The sequence below is a fragment of the Tauraco erythrolophus genome, chromosome 2 (genome assembly GCF_009769465.1).
Source record: "Tauraco erythrolophus isolate bTauEry1 chromosome 2, bTauEry1.pri, whole genome shotgun sequence".
NCBI lineage: Eukaryota > Metazoa > Chordata > Aves > Musophagiformes > Musophagidae > Tauraco > Tauraco erythrolophus.
In genome coordinates, this window is record NC_141466.1 from 74909371 (window position 1) to 74936839 (window position 27469).

The 27469-nt window shown below is 38.1% G+C and overlaps 1 protein-coding gene across 1 annotated transcript in view; it reads right to left on the reverse strand.

Moving 5' to 3' along the window:
• ESR1 (estrogen receptor 1) overlaps positions 1-27469 on the reverse strand; it is a 162890-nt gene that overhangs the window by 110674 nt on the left and 24747 nt on the right. Inside the window, 1 exon segment of the mRNA XM_086631478.1 lies at positions 3062-3566. Coding sequence (XP_086487604.1) covers positions 3062-3489 — 428 coding nt within the window. The 5' untranslated portion in view covers positions 3490-3566.

Here is a 27469-nt window from a genome sequence, read left to right on the forward strand (position 1 = left end):
CCATGATTTAGAAACTCCAGAAAGGAGGAGATTGGTATATTTTTGTATACTTTACAAAATCATTCTTTTCTCTATATATTATGTTCTTCAGCTAGATATAGAATTCTGTTGTTATCTTGCAACAGGAGACAAATTCTTTCAAAAAAGGAAACAATTTGAAAGAAATAAAATATAACTTCAGAATTAATACACATGTGGCTACACATGTGGCTATAGTCAGCAAGACTTTGAATACCTATTCACAAAATCAAATGACATTAAATACTTTCCTTATCACATACAGTAAGTTTTGAGTTTTGTGACTGAAGATTTTTAACATTTACCCAAGTGTTAACAGACTGTTATTTCAGCTCCAACCTCTAATGATTATTTATTGTCTTAGCCACTCATGTCACAAAATGCATTATTTGCATCACAAATCCATAGTATAATAGGATGACGCAATATTTCAGTCTTACAAGCGAAACAGCACAATTCTGTTACACAGAAATGTAAATAAGAGCTACAGAGGAGGCTTTCTGGGTCTTAAGTTGCATTACTTATTATAGAAGCAGGCATCCATATCATAAACTGATCATGAACTATGTTAAATGTCGTTAGGGCTTTTGGTTTAAGAATTTTTGCCCTTATCACTCCTACTGGTAGATTGTTCCAGAAACTCCCCATTTTGGTAGTTAGACATCTTCCAATCTCCAGTATCAATTTATTCCTTGCCAGATTACACTGCCTCATGCTCTCTTTTCTCCCACAATCCAGTTGAAAACAATGAGATCAGCAAATTGGAAAGTCATGCATTAAAATATTTTTTAAAGAACTTGTTCTTAAACTCCATGATTAGATATTTAATTATTTCCCAGACATTGAACATCTATTCAAATTATTTTCACAGACTATTGGTGATTGGATTTGTGCCAAAACACAAGAATAAAGACCTAATATTTAATGTTGTGAGGATGATAATTTTGTAAATACAGTCCTGCAAAAATGAAAAGAAAGAAAAGCATGCTTTTATCAATTTAATTCCAACAGTACTATGCCTGTTAATAAAAGATAATCACAGCAAGCACTTTGATACACATTTCTTATTACCACATAAGATACACTTTACAGAATTATGGCTGGAAGGGGCCATTAAATTACTTGTGTAACACTGTATGCAGATAAACCACCTGCATATCCAAGATCATAAATTCACCTAATTACTGCTGCATTAAGCCCCATCAGTTGCATACAGCTAAAACACATCTCCAAGGGAGACACTCATCCTTGATCAGAAATGTTAGGAAATGGGGAATCCACAACTGACCTTACATGTTTGCTCCAGTATTAACTTACTAAAAAAATAAGTTAATTTTATTTTGAAGTGTCTGACCACAATTCATTGTTTAAAAATAAAAGGACATTGTTTCCATAGTTCAACTTCTATTTCCAGGTGATTTTTGGTTTTGATTCCTCCTGAAGTAAAATACGCTCACAATAGTAAACTTTCTGCCTGTATATTTCAACTTCACAAACTCACTACTCCACTGTTTACATATGATATGGAAATTAGTGTTAAAAAAAAAATAAATCTTCAATCTAGCACAAACTGCAGTTTCACTCTCAAGTCACTGGTAATCAGTTAAGATCTTTATGCTCTGACATGTGCTGACATGTATTCACTCTTCCTAGAGGCACTGAATTTGGTCACACTAGAACGGATTTTGTTTGAACCAATTCAGTTAACAGAGCACTGTATTGGACAGTCTGACGTAACCGTTATCTATCATTTCACGAATCTTTATTCCATCTGCTCCCCACAACTGATTAATCATTTGCGAAAAGTGCAATCATATCATCTGTTTTTCTGGACCAGATTCTGCTACCAGCTTCTTACTCAGGCTGAATTATAGTGTCTTTAGGAACATAGGCTGCTGTTATACTATGCAAATAAGTCTGGCAGAGTCTAGCCCTCGACAGGGAAAGAATAACTTGCTTTTATTTTTTCAGATTCATTCCATTTCTAGCAAACTCACCTGTATCTCCCAAATGAACAGATACAGAGAGATTTTAGGAAAAAAAACAAAACAAAACAAAAAACACATTTAACTTCACTTAGATTCACTGTGGCCCAGTAAAATAAACTGATGCAAAACTATGCATTAACACTGAACAAACATTAACAGTGTGGATATTGGTGTGTATGACTGTATTTTCTTGAAGGCTACAGTTCTATTAATTTCTACCCCTTACTTCAGGAATTACACAAACTTTTTCACAACAATAAATATTTGAACCAAGAAAAATTATTTCCCCCCTTCAAAGATACTTTTACCCTTCTATTCCAGGCAAAAAAAAAAACAAACCAAACCAAAAAAACCCAAACTACCCACCCTTCTATTGAGGAATAAAAATACAAAACCCTGTAGAATATTATCTTTTGAAATGCAGCATGCCAGATTTATGGTTAGTATGTATCACCCTCCAGTGAAATGCAGGTTAATATGTACACGGCTCTCAGGACAGATTGTGGAGGTTACTGACTGAAATACTGTCACAGAGTTAAGTCTTAACAGTTTGATTAGGAAGGATATTGTGCTTCGGAGCTACTTCCTATATAAGCCACTTCTCACACCATAAAGGAAGCCAGAGGAGAAAAATACTCTTACTGCCAGCTAAGACCTGAGCAACCAACCACTCACACCCAGAAATGTGTGATGGTGGAAGTCTTTTTAGTATACTTCAGAGAGTAATTCTAATATATTATAACAGGGAGGTCATTCACCATTCTTTAATCAATTATGATTTCATGTTTTCCCAGGAAACATTTATACTCATTATACAATTTGTTTCTCATTTATGCACAGTTTTCAAAATTTCAGCTTACAGTCATGGTGAGCTGTGAATTACAGTTTTGTCTTATTCTACAGTATTTTTTTATGGTCTAGATATCGTGGATGATTCAATCAAATCACATGGTCCTTTACACAAAAAGAAAATATTAGGGCATATAGATTTTCACATTCTAATTTTTTCGGTTCATCTGCTTAAAGAAGAAAGAAAAATTAGCTGTAGCATTTACCTGTAGAAGGCTGGAGGAGCAGCTTCCCTCATCCCAAAGCTGCCTTGTTCGTTCTCAAGGTAGTAGGGTACCTGTTGGCTGTGATGATGGATGAAGGGTGAGAGCTGGGGCGCCGTTTGCAAGAACACCACTGGGCTTGGTGGGACATTGTTCAGCGAGTGAAATCCTGCCAGACTGCTGGACCCAAAAGATTCAGAAGTAGGGGCATAGCTGAGAGTAGTAGAGCTGTACACTGGAGCCGTAGTTCCGAAATCGTAAGTGGCCCCTTCCGGGTAGTTAAAAACTCCTGTCTTGTTGCTCTCCACGTACATGTCGCTGAGCGATCTTTCCAGGGGAATCTTCAGCTGAGGTCTGCTCAGTGTCTCCAGTTCAGAGCCTTGAATCTGGTGCAGCAGGGTAACTCCTGAGGTTTTGGTGTGAAGGGTCATGGTCAGTGCTAGTGGCAGTGAGCAAGGAACATATCTGCTTTTACTGTCAACAGTGAGATCGGCAGCTGGCAGTCCACCTAAAAAAAATACCAGAACCTATTCTGAGGCTCAGCAGAAATCATAATAGAGCAGCACTACCCAGGTATTCCTGTAATCTCGGCAAGGAGGAGGATACAAACAAATGCAGAGTGAGCAGTGAAAACGCACATTCTCTCTCTCTCTCTCTCCCCCTCCCTCCCTCTCCCTCTCTCTAACTTTTAGGAACTCCTCATCTGCGCTAATATGCATTACAAGGTGCTGGCTGCGAGCCAGGAACTCTTGCCGTGTGCCGACGTTGGTTTAAACATCACTTCAGAAACAATTAGTTTTGGAGTTACACCAAACAATTGTCCCACTAAATGTTACTTCATTCTTACTAGCCGTTCAATTTTTCACTTCAGGGTAACCAGCGCTCCACAGTGACTAACGGGACAGAACGCTTAAATCCAACCAGGAAGAGTCGTCCCGTGGTCAGGCAGATTACTGCCTTTTATTTCCTCAGCAGGCTCCAATCTATCTGTGCTTATCTCTCCTCCTGTTTGATTCATTTTCATGTTTGCTAGAAATATGTAATGTGTACATTGGAATGACCCTGGGTAGGACTACGCTGTAACTGAGATAGGGCAAAGCAGAACGTGTGTGTGCAAGCGCGGGCATCTGTGTGTGTGCGTGTGCGTGTGTGTGTGTGACGAGCCTCAGTCAACAAAACGAGCTAACAAAATTAAAGCATGTATGATACCCATGTAGAAGAAAAGGTTTCGTCACTATGTATGCTCTCATCAGTAATTGCAACTTGAACTTACTAGAGTGTAAAAGTAACGTTAAAGAGCGAGGAAAAGCTTTAGGTTAGCCTAGAAATTTCCGTCTGCTGCTTTTTAGGCTGTAGAATGATGAAATAAAGCATCATTCAGACTTTGCCACAGGAAGATCCTAAAAGTTAGGAAAAAATTATTTGGTTGCATGAAATGTGAATTAAATACAGGAAATTTTTTTTCCTAATCCTGTCAACAAAAGCTCAGCAGACTTGAGTTTTCAAATCAGCCAGAAAATCGGGTAATCTAAAATAATCAAATGGGATAGACTTTAAAATAAACTGAAATGCCTCTCAAAGTTATATTTAGAGGAAAAAAAAAAAAGAAGGGGGAAGAGTGAGAAGATAATGAAAAGGTGTGGCATGTATGCTTCATCTTGCAATCTCATTCCATGTAATTTTAACTTTGCACAAACCAGTTCTCCTGAACCAGCTAAATGAAAACCTCCAGAAACTGTTTCAAGCTCCCTAGCTTTATTGCTGTGGTCTGTGGTTCAGTCAGTGAAATAAGTTAATGCCAACCCTAAATGCATTAATATATGGGCTCCAGTCAGGATGCTTTGAATACTAGCAAAGTCTACGCTATACTTAAACAACTCCACAGTTACTTGGCTCAACCTTCCAAAAACCCAAGAAACCAAAAAACTGAATACACAGGTCATTAATAGCTTAAGAAAAGTTTACTAAAAACGGTTTTATTTCAGTAATAATACTATGTTCTGAAAACTTCTACCAAAATAGTCAAAGTTAATTACATTTGCAAGATTATTCTGAAGCAATACACATTTGTACCTCCGTAGGCACACAGCTCAGACGGCAGCACACACATCGATATGTACTTGATAGATTTCTTCACCCTCCCAGCCGCCCTCCCTACCCTGTTCAAATTTCAGATTGTAGACTTTGATCAAAGAGATAAGCTTGTTTAAATAACACTGGACTAAACATGTTCCCAGTTAAAAAAAAAAAAAAAATAATAATCAGACAATCATACCCAGCGGTTCAGAAAGTCTTCGAAGAGTTATTCTGAGAATATGCCAGACAGTGCGAGAGAAAAAAAAGACTGTGTGTGCCTGTTTGCATAGAGTGGGCGAACATGCATCTGCAGAGACTCACAAAACAGCAAGCAAGCACAGCGCTCAGCAGCCAGTCTGCTGGGTTACACAGACTGAAATGAATGGCAGTTATGAGTTTAAGGTCAGTCACTCTTATAGATTTCGCTTCGTGCTTCGGTAATACATAGGAAAAGCATTATCTCGTATTAAACTGCATAATCTGAGAGTTAATGTGAATCTGCCTGCCACAAGAAGTACTCACTTCTATAGTGTGCTACAAAATGGACTTTAAATTTTTATTTAAAGCATTATCCAATGTCTACACTATTTTAGAATTACTATAATGACATGAATAATAGCTACGTAGAAGACGAGGATACAAGTGTGCACACAGAGAGTTGACTTCTGAGTTCGCCCTGCGCAACCTCAGTTCTCCTTACATGCAGTTTTTAAAAACCTCATTAATTATTTTGGGAGGGTTGCATGTTTTCGGGGAGACAAATACTTGAAATTTCCACCATATGCAAACAGCATTAAAGCACACTGTAGCGTTAAGTAAAAGCACCATCACTTCTGCTCTGTACCATTTAAACTAGGGACCCTATGAGCAGCTCTCCACAAGTCAGTGTGGAAAGTTACAGTCCTGCCCCCTAAAAGGGCTCAGCAATAGATAGCTGCAGTATCCCTGCAGCACACAGCCTGGTACACATCTTGGAAGAGAAAAATGTGAGTGCCACCAATAAGGCCTTAGAGGCTGGCTGGGAATCCTTGTGATCACATCCTGTGAAGTTTGGCTCACTTTTTCTGTGGAAGAAGAGCAAGAGAGCAAGACACGGCAAGGGTGAGGTGGGGGGGTCAGTTAAACCCAATCCCAGGAAAAAGGCGGATTTTTGATTTGTATATACTGCATAAAATGAATTTTTGATTTTTAGATACAAAAAAGCTGTGACATGCAACAGATCATCAGAGGAGTTATTTTTCTTGTCCTGCATGGTGATGACTATCCTGCTTGCTCCAAATTAACAGATGCTGTTAATTCACCCTGCTTTAGAGATGGCATTAGATGTGTCTGCTTGTGGGTTCATCCTCCAGGAAAATGAGACCTAAGTTTCTAAAACCCGCTCTTTGTGCTTAAAAGCCAGGACTTATTCCATCACTGTTTAATCACTCTGATCTATTAGATGCTAGAAATCACATGTTAAGAGCACCAAATTGAAATGTGTACAGGATATAGCAATAATATTTGGTAGCTTATAACAGCGGACATGACGTCTATGCAAAAATTTGATTTTGCTAAATCTCACTTCATGTATGCCTTTAAAAATATGCAGGTCTCATACAGAAGGGCTTGCCTCATTCACTGCATTTTTAAACAAATCACATGTAGTAAGGACAGAGAGTAAATAAAAACATGGGTTGACTGCAGCATCTTCATTTCCAGTGCTAGACAGAAGTGTTCAGAAAATATATTGCCTATAGGACATTAACCTTTCAGATTTGGTAATTTCTCCGCTAATGTGTATTCAACTGAAATCCAGCTGCCCTTTGTATTTCTCTCACCTTAACAAACGTCTGATATTGTTTTGGAGTTATCAAGCACATACCACAGAGAAAGTCATCTATCCCAATCTTCCTCAGACACCCCTAAAAAGTAGAGGGAAACTAGTTCTACAAAATCTGGAGATTTGCTGAATTTATATCAGGTATAGATTTTTTTTTTGCTATATTTCTGAAGTTTGGGAATATATAAGTAAAATTAATGCTGGCTTTGATCCATCCAGATTTATGCATATACAGTATGTATGCATATGTCAAAATAGGGAAGAAACAGGAAGGAAAGAGACTAACAATTAATGAATACTGAAGAAACAGGAGAGGACAGTTCACTGTGACTGAGGAGCAATACAGATATGTTGATAAGGAAGGTCAAAGCAGAAACTGCTTCTTCATACACAGTGATTTTTAGTGAGATTGAGTCAAGAGATGAGTTTCTGAAATGATGAGGATTCAGACACTATCGTTCTCATGGAAATGAGAAAGGAATTGATTAAAAGAATGAAAGTCACTGATTAAATACTATGTTCCCTTTCTTAAAATGTCAACCTCTCTATTTTCCTTTTCTAGATATGCCTGAGTTCCAGTACTCAACTCAGATTTTCCAGGGTGAGGAATTTACTCTAAATTACACTAATAAAATATCAAATGTAGTAACATTCAAATTAAATTACATTTCTGTGGTTAAATTAACATTGTTTACAGCTGAAGAATACTTAGATATGTTTCTAAAGGCAAATTCTGCTCAGTTCAATTCATTGATGAACAGTTTGCTTCTAGTTTTTCTTTTTCTTTTTTTTTTGGTTAATAAACAACTAGAGTGATCAGATTAAGCTAGCAGAGTCATATATAGTGCAGTCTGGCTCAACTGGACCATCAGTCCAATACCCTTACCAGCTACAAACAGAAAGGTACTGAATCAAATTCAGGATTCTTACCATAACAGACAACATGAACATATTTTCACTCCATAACTGGAACACAGAACATAGATTTCTTTTTTTTAAAAAAAAAAAAAGTAATTAGTCACCTTCCAGTGATTTTCAATAATGTAGCATCACCAAAAGAGATTCAGAAACAGAAAAAGGAGGAAAAGGATAAATAACAAAAATCATAGAAAATATTACTCTTATTTATCTAAATAACCAAAAGGAGGTTTGGGGATTTCCAGTGCCATGAGCCATATTCTAGTAACTAAAAGTCCTGATCAGGGAATAGTAACAAAATAAATTCAGTTTATAGGGATTATAGTGGGGAGGGGGTGGGGGGGTGGTACGGGGGGGAAGAGACAGAGAAGAGAAGGAGGAAGAAACAGCCTGAACAGAAACAGATTCTTGATTCTGGACAAGATAAAATAGCAATTTGAGGGAAAAAAGAGATGAACGTAAAAACACTATACAAAGACTATTCAAATTATAGGAATATTTAAAGATAGTAAAACTCCTAATCCTGTAGTGGAATTTTTTCAACACTAGTTTTAGTAAATATTCCAATAAAAAATGGTAAACTCAGAACTTAGAACATATACTATAAATTTTCCATAAACCTGCTGACAGTGAGAGACCATAAACTCCGTCACTTTGGTTCCACAGCCATAAAGACAGAAGCTTTTTTTAGCTGCTGCAATTAAAGAAGAATCTATTGCACATAACAGGAGGAACATTATGTTTTTCCAAGATTCCACTGTAACATTACAGAGAAATTATATTGTGTTTAGTCCAGTGAGGAAACTCCTCAAGATAGACAGCTGGAGAACAGCACCATCTACCCCAATGCTTTATAAATTTTCTCGGGGGGGGGGGGGGGGGGGGGGGGGGTGGGGAATTAAAGCCCTTGATACCATTAGGCAAAGCAAAAGATATACTTAAAAATTCCTTAGGGTCTTGGTAGAGATAAGTGCTTCACCCTGTTACTGGAAGTTTTTAACATTTAAAGTTTTATAAGTTGATCAAAGATCTATACCTCTTTTTCCCTCTTCTCCCAGATAATTTACCAAAACCAGCCATGGCACCGAAAGGCTGGACTCAAGACTTTTGATTATGAATTATGTTTTAGGTTAGTTTTACTGTTAAAAGGGGAGCTCCTGCTTTCACATGTCAAATGTAAGCAGAGAATTTGAGAACATTTGCTCAAAATAGTTCTTGTTCCAAACAGGGAACTGTGGAATACAATTATTGAACACATAATTACATAATTAATTTACAACATTTAGATATACCTTCAGTTTTACCTATACTTTGTGTGAAAAGATCTATTACATACTTCGAAATTATCTGTGTAATCAAGAGAGAAAGTAGTCTGGGATGTCAGCATAGCTTTTTGATACAGTATTCTGATGCTTTAAATTTTAAGACTTTGTTTACAGCTATTTATGATACTATCAGATGTTAACCATTCAGGTGGAAATTTTACATGTCAGTGATGAGCTCAGAGAGAATAATTTGGAAGTGTCTGAGCCAATTGAAAAGAAATTTTTTGCTTTTCCCTCCTCAAAAATTCATAGAAACCCTTTTTTGAAACAAGAAACCCTTTTTGCTGTAGCAAAAGAGGGTTTTGGAGCAGGAGCTCTGAATCTGGCAGGGAGCTGAAACCGTGTGTCACAAAACTGCCTTTTGCTGTTCCTCTGAAACTGCATCCACATTTGGCCAATTTTTCAACTCTAGAAAAATTGCAAGTTTTTAAGAGTTCAGATTTCTAAAAGCTCTCTCCTGACCGACCCTGCTATCTCCTCTTTCAGATCCTAGTCTTGTCTAGACTGGGCACAAAACTTCCTAAAAGAGTGAATGACATGCTACCACCCAGACTAGTATAGACACAGAAAGTTTTCCCCTTTCATTAGTCTCCTGAGGCAGAGTAAGGGTCTGGGCTTAAATGCAGATTAATGTGTCAGTTATAATACTGAATTTCAGTCCCCAGATGTATAGGCTGAATTTCCTGACACCAAAGTGGGGCACCATCTGCCTTTTCAATTCAGCATTAGAAAATGACATGTAGAAATGTACTTTCCTAAAGGAGTAGAAGACATGCTGTAGTATAACTAGTTTGCCCATTTCTTTACTTTTTTGTACCTAAGAAAGATGGGAGAGGATAAGACTAAATAATTGTGCCCAACTCATACAGAATAAATGACTTACTACATACATAAAATGGGCCAAAATACCTGAGTACTCTGGAAAAACTCAAAAGATATTAGCAAATACTGATGTTTCAAAGAGTTAGCAGATGCTTTCACAGAGACAGAAAAACAGAACTAAAAAGACATTTCTCTGCTTTCCTCTACAAAATGTTAACCACTTGTGAACAAAGATGTTCACTGGTAGAAAAGGAACAATACTATGATTTAACCTTAATCAACATTCCCTGCTTAATCACAAACACAACACCTTAACAGACTATTTCTCATAGATCTATCTTTATCTAAAAACAAGAATGAGCTCTGAAATGCAAAACTGGAGCTTAGTATCCCATGTTCTTATTCATTTGTATATCAAAGACAAATTGAACCGAGTAACTGATCACCATGAGTTAGCATTCTGAAAACAGCCTAGCAAGAAAACTTTGAAAGTCTTCTGAAGGAAGATAGTACTGCATCTCTTAAGATTGGTTTAAGGGTAAGACATCTTCAAAATGATCAAATATTACCATGTCTTGGCTCCAAAAAATAGTCAGAAATGAGCCACATGCTTACTCCCATTTATGTGATGATATTAACAAAACTGACAAGTTTTGTTTGTGAGATTCAAGAAATGAAAGGTGAGCACAAAATTTCTGCATTGCCCAGCCACATAAGACAACCTTTGTCCAACTTATTTCTAGTTGCCAAAGGACAGTTTGAGGAAACAAGTGCTAAAACAAGCTCCTCAAATCTAGGAGTAGGCATCTTCAAGGAGAGATGTGGGAATGGTGTGGGTAGAGGTTGAGATTTGTATCTGAATGAACTCTTACGCAACCCCTAAAAAAGACTGTTTATAAAAGCAAGCCTCCCTCCCTCCCCAACCTGACGGCATAAGCTTTGCACAAGAACTGACCCTGTAGGCATGGGTTAAATGTGTGTCTTAATCAGAAGACAGCATGATGCAGCCTCTCAAACACCACTATAAATTTGTAACTGTGATATCTGTATTCCATGCTTGTAACTTCTTTATTTAATTTAACCCTGGGGTGATTTCAGGCTAACTGGCACATGCCTCAGTATGCCATCCCTATAGAAGAGTAAATCTTTAAGTGATGAAGTATCATTAGTACAACACATAGCATAACCCTTCACCCAAATGGCTTGAAAAAGTCTTGGTGCTTCAGCATCCCATTCTTGTCTACCAGCTACTGGTAGCAGAAGTCTTTCATTTTCCTGGCATCTTCAGAGAACTGGATATGCTTTAGTTGTTCCACTAATCATTGTCAACCATTCTTCTCTGCTATTGCAAGGATGGCTACATGTACTTTTGAATAATCTGCAGCCAGCACATCAAGTCCTCTTCTGTACCTCAGCTTCTCTCTATCCAATTAGAGATTATCACAGAGCTGGACTGTTGGCAGTGCCACACAAGGAAGGTATGTCAATTTATGTCTGGGTCTATTCTCATAAAGCTCAAGTCCAAAAGGGAAAGTCCACCAAGGGTATCAGTTGTTGAATTAATCAGTGTTGCTATACATTTTTCTGTATTTTTTTCTTGATATCTAGAATTGGCTTGTTATTGCCAACACAGGACCAGCAACAGCTACAGATGGGACAGCAATGTGCACTTGCAGCCCAGAAACCAACCATATCTTGGGCTGCATCCAAAGAAGTGTGGCCAGCAAGTCAAGGCAGGTGATTCTTCCCCTCTACTCTGCTCTTGTGAGACCTCACCTGGAGTACTGCATTCAGCTCTGAGGCCCCCAACACAAGAAGGACATGGAGTTGTTGGAGCAGGTCCAGAGGACGGCCACGAAGATGATCCAAGGGCTGGAGCACCTCTCCTATGAAGATAGGCTGAGAGTTGAGGTTGTTCAGCCTGGAGAAGAGAAGGCTCTAGAGAGATCTTATAGCAGTCTTCCAGTATCTAAAGGGGGCCTACAAGAAAGCTGGAGAGGGACTTTTTACAAGGGCATGTCGTGATAGGACAAGGGGCAATGGCTTTAAACTGAAAGAGGGGAGATTTAGATGAGATTTAAGGAAGAAATTCTTCGCTCTGAGGGTGATGAGGCACTGGAAGAGGTTACCCAGAGAAGCTGTGAATGTCCTATCCCTGGAGATGTTCAAGGCCAGGTTGGATGAGGCTTTGGGCAACCTGATCTAGGGGAAAGTGTCCTTGCACATGGCAGAGGGGTTGGAACTAGATGCTCTTTAAGGTCCCTTCCAACCTAACCATTCTATGATTCTACAGCTACATCTAAGTGGCTCATTGCTACCACTGGTCATCCATCTGGCACATTCTCTAGAAAAGCATGGTCAGACAGCAAAATGTTCATTAAAATGATCGTGTCCAGCAGGGAAGGTACTGGCTGCAGTCATCCTGTGCAGACCCCAAGTGAAACAGTAAATTCGATATTCTAGACAGAAAAAGTATGGTAGACATTGTAGGGGAAGACGTTGTGAGTTAATAATTCATCAGGTTTTTGTAACTGGGAGCTGTGTCTTCTGTTCTGGTGTACTTTTTAAAATTCTCCATCAGCAATTAACAAAATATTTCTTAATTCTAACAAAAAAAATCAGACTTTCTAGAAGTCTCAGTAAGAGGTTCCCTCAGAAGGTTTGATTCCATTTAAGTAGCAGAAATGTACCATCTACATTAAAAGATGAGATTTGGAGCTGATTAGCAGCTTCTTCCATAGCACTTATAGTGAAGACATGCAGGACCAGGAAGATCTTGAAATGAATCCTTATAAGAAGTTTTTTGATACTTTTACATTTTTCTATTTGAAAAAATTTATAAGGATTATATTAAATATATAGTCCTGAAAAAGGTTGTGCTATATCTTCTATTATAATATGAGTCAGTCACTGTCTTCAGTGGAACTAATCATGATGAGCTAAGTTAAAAATTAGTTTAAGTGCTTTGCTGGATCAGGGCCCAAGTCTCTGATCCTCACACACACATCATCTCCAACCATCAGAGAAGTCCAAAATTAACAGCCACAGAGGTTATATCTCATTCCTTGGGAATAACTTGCAAGCTTTCCAAAATTCTGTTTCTGTGATATAACATATACTTCTTACTCCAGAGAAGAAGTCCAATTTTAAAACTGACTTAACAAACCTACAAGCATGGCCAATGGAATCTGAATCAAAAAGCAATGTGAAACACTCAGTTCCATAGTGATTGTTATTTGTACTTAGGAGCACCCAAAATCACCATCACAAATTAGGTTCTTGTTAAGTACAAGGTATAATTAGAACAAAGGATGTTTACTTAATAGCCCAGAATTAAATATCAAAGCTCATACTTGTGACTGAAAATAGCACCCTTAAAGAGTTTCTCCATTTCTTCACAAAATTCAACTAGACCTGAGGATATACCTCCTACTTCCATTATGAGGTTGCATTTTTGAACAAAACTGAAGTCTGTTTTCTAAACTCTAAATATAAAATCTCTTGATCAAGCTATCAAACAATTTAACAACTGCAAATACACGAAACCTATGCAGAACTAAAGAACTAGCACTAACTGCAATAGTTCAAAAAATCAGGGAGGTACAAAGTAGGCAACTGCAAATGACACTCACAAACTAGCCATAATGTAACTGAAGCATCACTATATGTTACAGCTGCTGAAAACTCCAGTTCTTGCCAGAACAATCATGAGCAACAACAGAGTTATACAATTCCATTGTTGTCTAACCAGTATCAAACAGAAAATGGTGTCACAATCATCTGCAGTACACTCTGTCTCAAGGAGATGAGAAACAAAACCCACGGGGAAAAAAAAAAAAATTAAGGAAAAGCAAGGTAAGAAGAAACTAGGCTTCTCGTTGGTGAAAGCTTGCAAAGTCACTTCTATGCTTCTGTAGAAAGACAAAAACGCATTGTCATCTGTCAAGCGGAACAAATAGGACCTTAGTGATTCAGTAACAGTTGCACTCTTTTGGCAGATATTACCTTGTTTAAGGCAGGGAAGATCAAAGGAAGTTACTGGATGCCAACAAAAAAAAAAAAAAGGAAAAAAAAGGTCAAAGTTATTTATTATTTCAGCATTCCCCTATCTTTATTTGTTCTTCCACCATTTTCATGGTGTTATGCAACAAGATGGAGGTCTTCCTGAAACAGAGCAGTCAATAATTTAATGCAATGGTTCTTTTGCAATACAGGCTCTCCTATAAGTTCAGAAATCCGTCAGAGCAGTAGGTTTCCTATTCCTAAGGGTATGTGAAATACACAGTTCCACATACTCATTTAGCACAATGTCTACAAGCTGCAGGAGTTATTAGTAATGAATTGGAAAGCAGAAAGAATGAACAGCAATCATTGTCATTAGAGATGCCTAATATAAGAATACTAAGATTTGATTTGAAACTATAGGAAAATCAGAGTTAATATTAACTAGTTGCCATTTTTCCAAGGAAGTGAGGTTACAGCTGCAAACCCTTTCAAAGCTGCAGACAATGACGTCACAGACTTCTTACACCTGTAGTAAATGAATTTAAATTTTTTTAAGTAATTTTTTTGTCTGGAGAAGTATTAAGAAGTTTAAGTTCTTACTATGTAACTAAGGGACAGGGTTATTCCTAATAAACCCTAAACAAGAACTTGCCATGACCAAAACCTCAGCAATGCATCACTTGTGCAACATAACAGAGAGAAAGGGCAGATCTGTACCCTGCAAAGACAAGTGATACATAGACTCCCAAGCCGTCTTTCATGTCTCAGCTCCGGAATGTGAAGAAATACTGCTGCTAGCATGAATAACTCCTGTCTCACAGATGGCGTAATGCTAATATGGTTATATCACTTTGTATATCAAGTTACTATCTCTATACTGTGTAATATATGAACTAATTCAGACAGTAATATTGTACAATTCTTTCTATCACACTTCAAATAGGATAGGTATGGTTAGAAAGGCCTCTTGACGGGAAATAAAAATGCTCGGTAGTGTAGACTCTCCGATTTATTGATTTTCCTCTGCTGAGTACAACTAGTCTTGGCATCATTGGAGCTGTATGGACTGGTGACACATTACAGCCCAGAACCAACATATTGACGTTCTGAATGGCACTAGGAAGGCTAGAGCTCCAGGGAGGTTAGCATGCAGAGGCCAGTGTCAGCCACCCTCATCAGCGGCAGCTAAGCAATGAAGAGGTGACAATGAAAATGCTGAAGCATCTTCCTCAGGGAAGTACTGCCTTTAGTAAGCTACAGGTAGATGCAACTCCGGACTGCTTCTATTCTAGTGAAAATACAACATACCTGCAGACTCTCTGTAATTGTACTACTAACTATTACAACATTCTCAGGGATAAGTTTAGTGTGTGCCAAACAACGCTACCCCAAACTATTCCTGAGCTTGTTTGAGATGATAAAAAATTTCAGGACCATTCCTATTGTTCAGTTTACATCCATCCACCACTTCATGGAAATTAGCACAGATGCAAGCTATTCCAGGACAATTAATCCAACTACCTAGGAATAATCTTGTGTATTTGATTTACGTGCATAGCTAAAGCCCCTGGCTTTTAAGTTCGATCCAAAAGATTGGTTTGCAACCTGCTTGTTAGGTGCCAAAGTTCAAGAGCAATGCAGACTGTTAAAGCCTGGGCATGCCTCACTCCCAGCAGCTTCAGCATGACTTGAGCAAGCACAGTGAGTCACTGGGCACTTCTGACTTGAAATGTTCAAGGGAGCATTTGCAAGGCACAGAGGAAACATATCCCTGTTTCAGTGTTCAGGGAGCTCAACCTCCCGAAAGTCGGCTTGGAAAGTCAATCTTTCATGCTTGTCAGGGTTTTAAAAAGAATAGTTTTGCAACGCAGCTCAAGTGATTCAGCAGTGAACTGTTGACAAAAGCAGTGGTATTCGTCCTCCTTCCTTTGCAATCCCACCTTTTTCCATGCTTCTAGTCTGAAGACTGACATTAGCAAAAAGCTTTTGTTTTTTTCTGAAAAGTATCACGCTGGTGCACCTTTTGAGCCAGCTCGGGAGCTGCTGAAGGAGCACATCACCAGAGCGAAGAGAGAGACCACCTTGCTCAGCAGCAGCTAGTCCTTAGATTAATTTAAAAGTGCACTCAAAGAGAACAAGCCAAAGGAGAAAGGACGCAAATTGCCGAAGGGATATTTGTCCACAACACAGTCACATTGGTCATGATGAAACTGAATCAAATACACCATGGATTACATATACCTATTAAATAGCTTATTTATTTTCTATTAGCTGTATTATACTGCGTTGTCCTTAACAAATAGTTTTGTTTTATCTAAAGAATCAATGTTTGCAAAAGAAAAAACAGCCCCTGCTTAAGATCAAGGAGCATTTAGCTTTTCACAAATTTTTATGAGGATATTCAGTTCATCTTTTTTCTACATTTTTATGCAAAAAAAAAATCAAGCAGTAAGATAAATCACTTTAAAGAGGCAGTTCTAAATATTGTTAATTAGTCAATCTTGACAAATAATAATATACGTAATTACTACTAATTTCAAATGATCAAATCATTGATTTGACTCAATTCCACAGTGACACTGAATCCTCCAACTTCACTGTGTGGGATTCATGCTCCAAAAAGTTTCAGCATATTTCCACTGGAAAAAATATTTTTGTTTTGTGACTTCAGATTTTCCCAAGAAGTTCAACCCACTCTTCCCCATGTAGTATTCTTCACTTGCTGTTCATTGTTCATGATCAAATAACATAAAACGTATTTTTATACAAAAAATAAAAGCCCTATTAAAAATCTACACCTGCTTTGTGACAAAACAGAAATCTATGCTGAATGTAGATGACTACTTATTTTATATGAGTTATCCAAACCACATAAAATCACCCTTGATAAAACTGAATGGACTTTGTCTAAACTTTGGGAGTAATTGACAAATTTGCATGATGAGCATGATTGTGTCCTCACTTAAATAAATTCATAAATAATCCCTGTAAAATTAATAGGATTACCCACAAATAAACTTTCAACAACACTATGTTAAAATAATATGAAAAAAAATCCACTGAGTAATATTACTTTACCTTATTTCTGCTTTGAAATGTTGATTCTGAAGAAATACAGGAACAAATGCCGTTACACAGCCTCAGAATTAGCAGTTGGTTTTGTGACAAGAATCTCTCACTGATTATTTCCATTCTACAAATCTAAGCCTGCTGCCGTGTTGGCCATTCGTTATTGAAAAACCAAAAATTGTGGTGGTGACACCAGCCACGGAGCCATGTATGAATAGACTGGGAATGTCTGTTTCTTCCAGTGTCATCCGCAAATTGAAGGAGGGAGGAAGACATAATCTGTGCTCCAGATTCCCTTACCAATCATCTCAAGGCCCTGAAGTCTCTTTTGATCGCCCTTGGACAACACATTACAGCTTCTTCACCACCCACATGGAAGAGCAGTAACGGGTAACAGCCCTAGGGCTGTGCCAGGCTGGGAAGTTTCCTAGGGATGTCCTTAACCCAGGCCCCAGGAAGGCAGCAGACCTCCCTAAGAGGAGAGTCTGTTGGTGTGTTGGACCCTCTGATCCCCTCAGAAGGGAGTCGCCTACAACTCTAACTCGTCTTTACCTGGTGGAGGTGATTGTGATACAGGTACAGAAAGATATCTTTCTGACCCTGGCAACACCTCTGGTGAAGATGGACCATCATCTACATCATCCATTGACCAACCTTCCACATCCACCTGGGAAGGCGCAGTGGGCAAGAAGAGGGTTCACCGGCTACCCTGAGCATGGACTTGTCTCCATTTACTCCTTTCTTTCAAGCCACTGCCTTCTGCCTGGTGGGGGGAGGATACAGAATGTCCTTGATCTTGTTTTTTTTTCTGGTAGTTGTTTCTGCTTTTTGTAGGGATGGGGGTGGCCACTGTTGCTCTGGCAATGCCCACCCAGGCCTCCTCATCTCCTGTGAGAGCTGCTGGCTCCTGGCAAGTCTCTCCGCTCCTCTGGCATTTCCCTGCCTCAAGAAAACCCCTGTGTGCCAAGATTCACTGCTCTGCTGCAGAGTTCCGGTTCCGGAGTAGCTCCCCACGACTTTCTCCTAAGCCAAAGCATCTTCATCAACACATCCTTCCTGGCTGGAAATACAGTACAACTAGCTTGAAGTGCAAAGTGTTTTCTCAAGTAAAGTTTCATAGGTTCACATTGCTTAAAAACATAACTTGGAAAGAGGTAATGAGAAAAGAACAGTGTGAACTGTCCCTGTGTGAAACTTTAGATGCTATAATCTCGTCTTAAAGAGATGGAAGCACGTGTAGCATCATAGAAACCAGACTGCAGAAGAGGTTACTGCCTTCAAGACATAAATGGAAGGAACATTAATTTTGCTGAAAATCAAGGCCTGATCATCTCCAGGAAGCTGAAGGCTTGAAAACGCTACCAAAGTTGTCATCTCTTCAAATGAAGAGATGCATATCTGCAGCTAAGTGACTAGTAATGCCTGTCACTGCATCATCTCATTTGCTTTCCAGAATCTTTGAATTCCACATGAATTCCTTTTTTAATTCTAGCTACATACTCAGATCTTGCTCCATTTACAGCCTGTCACTAGGTAATTACATAGTATGCCAACAGAAAAGGTAATCAATCGAATAACTTGCATTTCAAGGGAAACCAGAAGTCAGCATTTTTAGATGTGAACAGAGTCACAAAACATCTGTGATGGTTTTTTTATATGTAACAGATTTAGAGCACTTTGAACACTTTAAAATGTTGTCCAACAGTCTTAAATTTCTGTATCGAAATGTTTATAAACAAAATTCTTATTTTCCTCAAAATTCTAGCTAACATTACATGATTCAAAGTCAGTATATGAAGGCATGTGAATATCTCATATACAAAGGTAGGGCTTTGTGGAAAAGCAAAACACTGACTAGTTGAAAACTGATACCTACATTTGAAACCTTTACTCAATAATGTTGGGTCTAAATGGGTTTGCAGAACTAATTACAAGAGCATAACTAGCTAGAAACAGAACAGACTGAGGTGACTGGAAGTAGACTAGAGGAGATGTGAAATAACGAATAGCCACATTGGTTCAGACCCAGGATCCCTATAGCCCTGTAATCTTGTCTTCAGAAACAGTGGCTTGTTTTTGTTCTCCCTGCAACCTATACAAACTGTTTGCATCCATAATAACCTTTGTTCAGGAATCTCACAAATTCCTGCTGTGTGGGAAATTAACTCCTTTTGCTTGTTCTGAACCTGTTTTCTTGAAGCTTCACTGCATGGTCTAGGGGTTATTCTCCTTTTGGAAAAACTACTTTACACTCAGTCCCTATCTGTTCTCTTAAATGGAATGCATATCCATCAAATCCAAAATGGGATCCTGGGATCCAAAAAGACCCATCATACAAACTCTGAAGACCCCTGGAGGAACCTAAAGTCATTAAACATCTCCCTGCTTTATCTGAAAGTCCTGCATATGATTGCTTTTCTCCTTTGGTACAGCACTGAAGCTGTCCTCCCTTAGCAGCTGGGTGCCTAAATTCATGACATGAATTATGGTTTTCCAACTGAAAAACAGAAACTATATTTCACCAAAATATTTATCTTCACTAATGACTAGCTTCCTGCCAAATTTTCAACTAATGGTTATTTTTATGCCTAAACTACCGGGATAACTTTAATATCTTGGTGAGTGACAAAACCAAAGGAATTCTCAAGTGAATCTGCCACATCACTCAGAGCTCAGCTTAGTTTTATATTTGTACATGTAATTGCAGACCTTGGTTGATATATCATAAAAGCAGTACTCCAGCGCTGTAATACCACGAAAAGCAATGGCTAGCTTGCTGCTAGTTTGTTTACTTATCCTCACTAAAATAGGCTGCAGTAATTCGTAAAAAACATTCATCCATGACCTTTTTGTGCCTGATACATCCAAATTTTTTCCCTTCCCTATGTCCCAATCTCATATACATCCTGTATGTGCGTAATACTCCACCCAATCTGACAGTATGATTTATACACTAGCACTGAACGGTGGTCTCAGAACTATTCATAAACATTAAATGTCAGGAATACTTTTCCTTATACAACACGGGGAAGTTGCAGGGTTTGTCCAACACATACTAACTGAGTAACAAAGCAGGCTGAAAACTAGAAAAGATAATTGTTTCTAGTTTCTTGATCTATGCACTTTTCCTCATTGAATATAATCTAGCAATACAGCATATGACTCAAAGGCCGCTACTACATACAATGTAATTTTTGCAGGATCCAAAATTCTAACAAAACTAAGAAATCTGGAACTGAAATAAGGCAACTTTTGAAAACCAAAAGCTGTTCAATTGATATTCCTGCCAGCCAACTGTGCAATCTTATCTTTGCTGCTCGAAGGTGGTAAATATCAGTGGAAATGCTTCCTGTTAAACAGAGATGAAAGCATAGAAGATACCACTGTACTACACTCCAGTCAACTGTCTCAGCATTTCACTGGAGGATCTGCAGCTGAACTGTATGAAACTGCACTGACAAGTGGTAGGATCAGTCAAAATAGTCTGAGAACCACCCTAAGTGGTTTAATAAATAAAAAAAAAATATTTTCCCTAAGACATATTTTCCAATTATGCAATTTTCTTTTTGTGGCTACTTAGCAACAGCAGTCATTTTCCATGCAGGAATCCTCCTGGTACATTGAAAGAGCCCCAGGCAAACTACTATATACAATATTCATTATTCTGAATGCACAAGTGGAAAAAAGAAAAAAAAAAAGTACTGAGTTCAAAATAAGACTATTTTTTGGCAATTGTTACAAAATATCTTTTGCCTGTATTCCAGACACAATTTTAAATTATGAATCATAATTGGCTTTTATCAATATAAAAAAAGAAATTCAAAAAATCTGCAAATCACTGACATCAGTCCATTGACACAGCGTTCAACCACATTGGGAGCCACCATGCAGTTCAATAGCTCTGTGACCATTTCAGATAACGTTTTCTACAATCTTAGTTGAAATAAGTGATTCAACATCAAAAATATTGGACGTTTGCCTTCCTTAGTGCATCTAAGGATATCAGCAGCAATAGCACTTTTGGAATAAAAATGGAATGTTTAAAAAACTTAATGTAGACAGAATCGTACCACTTCATCATCAAAATATACCTATTGCAAGATCAAATCCATTTCTAGTTCATTATAGTTTAGTAGTATTGTGGTTACTCAAAGGTGCTGATTAAAATTCTGGCTGTGCTGTTTAAGCTCCATCTGTTCTCTCTTCCTCTCTTACCGTGTTGGGAGATTGGTTGGAATATTCATATCTACAAAAGTAAATTGTGTCCTGTAAAGATGGGTATCTGATTAATACAAGAAGAGAGGCAGAAAAAAAAAGAAAGAAATATTCTTACTGTGTAATAACTATGAACATAGTTCAGCAAAATCTTTATGCATGTGCATAACCTTCTGCAAAAATTCTTTAAAGCTGTTATCAAGCTTTGAAACTTTGAAGAAACAGACACCCTGCACTTTCGTAGGCTTTCCAGATTTCAAGTAATTTTTGTCTCTGTTTTTCAACTTATAGAATCATAGAATGGTTAGAGTTGGAAGGGACCTCAAAGATCATGTAGTTCCAACCCCCCTGCCATGGGCAGGGAAACCCTCCACTACGCCAGGTTGCCCAAAGCACTTTTCAACATTCGGCTAAAATCATAGACAAATGAAACAGTATTTTTTGCACTGGTACACTTTGAGTACTCTTTTTGTCACATTATTAGCTCTTTTTGTCACACTATCACACAGGCAGATCACGGTTGCTTGGCTCCCTCAATACTCTTTCCAGAACCATTGTTTCCTGAGACGGAAAATAAAATTATAATAAACATGCAAATAGAACTTTCTCTTGGCTCATTCTGTGATTCACGCTCAAAGTCCTGCTTCCCTGACTGGCTTCAGTGCCATACTTCTGATCTCATTCCTGGGACCACTGCTGGAGTGATCCAACCAGGTCAGGCAAGTTCTGCAAATTCTACTGAGTTTCCCAGGAAAGACAAGCACAGCTGACATTCCCATTGGTTGAAGGGTTCCCTTTAGATAGACCGCGTGTATACATACTCAGTTTAGTTTTCCCCTTTCAGAGCAGCTCTATTCCCTTGAACTCAGAAAGACTTGCACATTTTTCACCTGAAGGAAGGCAGAAAAATGAATGTCTTCTCACTCAGGTACACTGGTACAACTCCCTCATTATCCAGGACATAAAATATATTAAGAATTGTGCCTCAGTGACACATGGGTGACATGAGACCCAGCACTATGTGATATGGATGCAATCGGCTACTCTAGAGAGGGCTAACTTTGAGTGAGTTCATTGGTGTGGTCCACAAAGACAATATGAGAACAACCTAAGGGCTTATTTTCTTTGGAGCAGATGGACCATTGTATAGTCCAGTACAAGTAAACAAATTTACATGGAGGAATACTGCTGCTACTCCAAACCATCTAGATAAATGAAAAGTTTCTCGCATGCTAATTAAAGTCTACTGAGAAAGGGATAAAAACAGCATTTGCAATCAGGTTGAACAAAATTCTTGACAAATATGTTTGCCTCTACTTGATTATGAGTCACTGTAGATAGGCAAATTGATTATCATACTCCTTTCCTGGTTTAACTCACTAAATCTCTGAAGGGTTTGCAGGTTTTACTCTGAAGGCAATACTAAAGCATTATTGTCACGATGGTACCTCAATTACTAGGAGAGAATTAATTGAAATATGCCAAAATTTGCCCAGAATTGAAGCTTTCAGCAAAGTGCTGTATCACTGCTACATGCCCCTGCAATCAGCATTTATGATAGAGCATTATGACTAGCGGTAAAAGTCAGTGTAGAAAATGGAAAGCATATGTGAAACAGCAGATTGCTTTAAGCTGATTCATTCTGATCCCTTTGAAGACAGTAGTGGTTTGGCTTCAAATGTCCATTAGAACTTTTTAAGACCCTAAAAACAAAAACTAGGCAACAAGTCTGCAGCTAGAGATTTTGGTTGTAAAAGTAGTCCATTTGAACTAGAAAAAGAATATTCTCTAGAAAATCTGCAAAAAGAAGGTACTTGTACAACAACAGCTAAAAGCTGGCACTCACTGAACATACATCATAATCACTACCATTCGAAACACAAATTCTGGGGAAGGAAAAAAAAACCCACAACAACAAAACCCTCAGACACATTTAATTATCCGAGTAACTGTGGAACAGTTGTTCTAGCATAAAAGCCCATGTTATTTAAGCCAAATTTAATAAGGAAATCTTACTAGGGTGGGGAAGATTTAAGTGGGGAAGATCGCCCATTAAAAAGCTTTAATGAATTAACCAAAGATGACAACAACTATTTCAGTTAGATTTCCTAGGGTAGACAAATTTACAGAAAATACAACGTAGTAGAATGTTCCCTGGGTCATCCACTGTAGGAAAATGATGAAGCAGAAAGTGGTATGTCCTGGAGCAACAGGACTATAAATTAAAAAAAAAAAAAAAAAAAAGCAAGAAGCTGAGCTATTTCATATAGGAAAATGGGCAGCTGTCCAAATTAGGAATAGGTAGATGAAAATTACCTGTGCTTACCTTTGATTTCACCACTGGAAAAGCTGTTTTGGAGTATTTAGTTTTAGGATATTGTTATCACAGTGTATTACAGAAAATCTGAATGTCATAAAGATGTGTTTTAAAATCGATGTAATGATAGAAAACATTATAAAATTTGAGAAATCATTTCAGCACTTAGCTATCAAACTAATTTCTATGGCTCTGCTAGTTGTATATTCTAACAACAAAGGATGTTAACCTTCATTTGGACAAGGCAGGGAGGGGCTAAGTAATAGATAACCACTTATTAAGCACAAGTCTGGTTTGTAAAAGGAACCTCCTACATACAGAATAAATAAATTTTAGCCTCTAATAATATTGGTCTGAAGTGACAGCAAATTTGAAGTAAAAAAACCTTAGTGAATATATTATACAATGTACTCTTTTCCAGTGCTTCCAGAAGAGAAAGCAAATATTAACAAGCGTAAAAACATAAGACTTCCTAGAGAAGGGTAGTCATCCACTCTGTTTGGATATGTGCCAAGAGTCTCAGATGAAAAAAGAAATGAAGAGTAAGAATTTGTACAGATTCAGAGCTGTTAAGTGAGCAATGAAATCAGAAAGCTTTAAGTTTTCTGCATTAGATGACCGTTGGTCCAAAATTGGCTGAAGCTTATGCTTCTTTCTCACTCAACACTCTAAGTAGGTTTTGGCAGATACTTCTGCCTAGTGACAGTGTTGAATTAACATCATGTATAATATCACTTGGAAGAGTGTTTTTTACCAGGGAATACCAAGTTGAAACTGCCTTTTTAATGGAAATAAACATCTGAATTCTGGAGCACAGTCGTGCTAACAGTTCTTAGCAGGAATGTTGACCTCATGGGTTAGAGGGAAACAGAGTAACCATCCATGGCTCTTAAGAGAAAGATAATTGGCACAAGTGTACTACCCTAACTGGCCTCTGACAAACAAAGTCTCTCAGGTAGAAATTGCCATGGGAGATCCTGGAGCTTCCATCGCCTAAAACAAGATGCCACCTTCATTCTCACAGTTCATGAATGTGGTTCATCAAGCCAGAAGAAAATAAAACAGCTAATAAATAAAAAACCATGTACTCTGCTCACAAATGTTTGCATATTGCACCCTTTCCACAACAATAACGTCTTTCACAAAGCTGTAGCATTTTCAGATTGTTTTAAGAATAGTATTATGAAGCTTACATAGAAAGAAGTCTAGCCTGGCAGCACAACTTGTTTCTCTTGCAACTGTGTTTCGGGCTGCAGAGTGTACTGACGTCTTTTCCTTCATTTCAAAATTCAGCAGTTCTGCCATCTTCTACCTTCCTTGACTACCAGTCACTAAAACTTGGCATCCAGCTTTTCATTACCCTATTTGTCTTCCAGGCCACCCCCTACTCACACTGCTAGTAATACACTGGAAAAGAAAGATACTGCCACTAACTAAGGAAGCCTCTGAGCTGCAAACTGCTAGATACTGGAGGAGTATTCTTGGGAAATATTATCATAAATTGTTTCTATTCTTATATCCTTAAATACTGATCCACTTTTACCCCTGCTGGAGACAGGACATCATGCTACATAAGCATTTGATCTGACCCAGTGTAGACATTCTTTTGTTCTTGCAGTTCATTTGAATCAAACTGTTTGCTTAGCCTAATATACTACTTAACTTCTGTTTCAGAGATGAAATCAAATGTCTTTGATCTCATGGATTATAGGACAGTAAGGTATAAGCAGACTGCATCTTACATATGTGAGAAAAGTAGTAGAGGAAAGTTCTACATCCATTGATGAAAACACGTAGGAGAAGAGCATTTTTAAAAAGTCAAATATATGGGCAAGAGTTGTCAGCTTAGAAATGCTCTACATCCTTTGACAAAAATGCATAGCAGAACAGCGTTTTTAAAAAGCCAAGTATACGGGCAAGAATTAGGAAGGCTATATGATGTATTTTTAACTTGTTTATCAAAACCAGTGAAATCTCAAACTAGAGGAAAACATGCCACAAAGTCTCTGTATCATCCACAGAACTCAGTCTTGCAGATATACCCTTGTGACCACTGCTCTCCTCAGAGTACAAGAAAAGTCTTCCCTCTAGCTTCTCATTTTGTAGAAACCCAACATGTTCACACAAGGTCCTGAGCCATTTCCTAAAGAGAATCTTCTCTAAAGAGAATGTAAAGAAAATCTTCTGGAAACCTTTAGACGCTGCAGACTACTTCCAAGTGATTATTACCAAGAGCTAAAAAGTTTTGCAAAATTTGCATGCGATCATAAAGGGCAGAAACAATGTCACAAAAGCAAGAGTATCGCGCTCAATACAGCCTCGACTTCTGAGGGCCCAGCTAAACCCTGTCTTGATCACAGTAACTCATTTCCACAGCTACAGGTGACAGGCAGCCCAAAGTGACCCACGGTCATAATGACATTCTCACATTCAAGAGGACAGAAGATATAACTGCTTCACGTTTGCAAACAGTGCCGAACACTGTGATTAAAATTAAACAAGGGTAAGTGCTAAGTTAAGAGAAGTGAAATCAGGGGCATAACAATACTTAGCTATATAAGCCCTTGAGGACAGAAAAGTGGAATGGCAACCCATCATAAGAGTTTCCTTTATACATACACAGCTAACTGATCAAACTGGGGTCTGCTCAGCCTTAGACATACCATGGGACAGGAGCACAAACCTCTCACAACTAAAAGGGTTGATCTAGCCTACAAAAGCTCCTGCAAAATCCACACCTACTTGTCCTTTTCTACTTATCTAAATAAGTTTTTATGTTATATTCACTATCATGATGTTTGGATACCTTTTTAAATGTCCGTGCTGACCCAAGTAATGTTTTACTTCTCTCTCACCTAGTCTCTGTCCTAAATTTCTCTTCCTGTGTCTGATAATCTGTCTTCCACATTACTTTTTTCCCAAGCATTTTGCAGTGTGTTCCTCACTCACAATCAAAAAAGGGGAAATGGAGCAAAGGATAAGAGTTAGTAGAAGAGTTATACCTTCTCCCTGGAAAATAGGAAGTGACTGCATTGCTTAAATGAAAGCAAAGAAGAGGGATAGGATTGAGAAAAATGACAGATTGCAGATACCCCTCCAGGACGACAACTCCTCAGGGCACCCAGCAGCACAGAGCAAACTTTCCATTATCCCTCAGGTTCTTACAAGATGAACCCACATGGATTCCTCTTCATTTCTCAGGGAGTCCTGCAGATTACCCTAAAATCAGGACTGCACACATATTATTTGCATGAGTAAGACACAGTAGTGGAAATGTATAAAAAATGTATAAAAATATATCCATCTTTCCATTTATCAAGGCAGAATATCTAGTGGTATAACTGGCTGGAATTCAGAAAGAAGCTTGGGCAAATTATTTTCACATGTGGCATCTAAGAGTCATGAGAAAAGAAGACAGCCACTGTGCATCAGGAGGTATTGAAGCATTAAGATGAATAGACTGTAGGCAGTACTGGTAGTATTGGGAAGAAACTTGATAGGATTATGGTCACCATTTGGTTACTAAAGTTTATCAAAGGAAAAAGTTATATTTTTCTTTCTATGTTTTAAATGGATCAAGATTAATTAAAGAAATAAGAAAAGTTAAATAGGAATCAAGTTAGCTTTTGGTAATGTAATTCCATTTCTCTCTGTAGGTGTTCTTCTGATCTTGTTCACCTAAATAGCAAGCTTTCATTTTATCCTTCAGGCTTTTTGCCAGCTTCTTCTCTTTCCTAAGTTATCATAATCCTTTGCAAAGTGTAGTAAAATCTCAGACATTCCTGTAGCAATAGGATGATGTTACTAACAAGTTTCTGAGAGTATACATGTAGGAAAAGAAG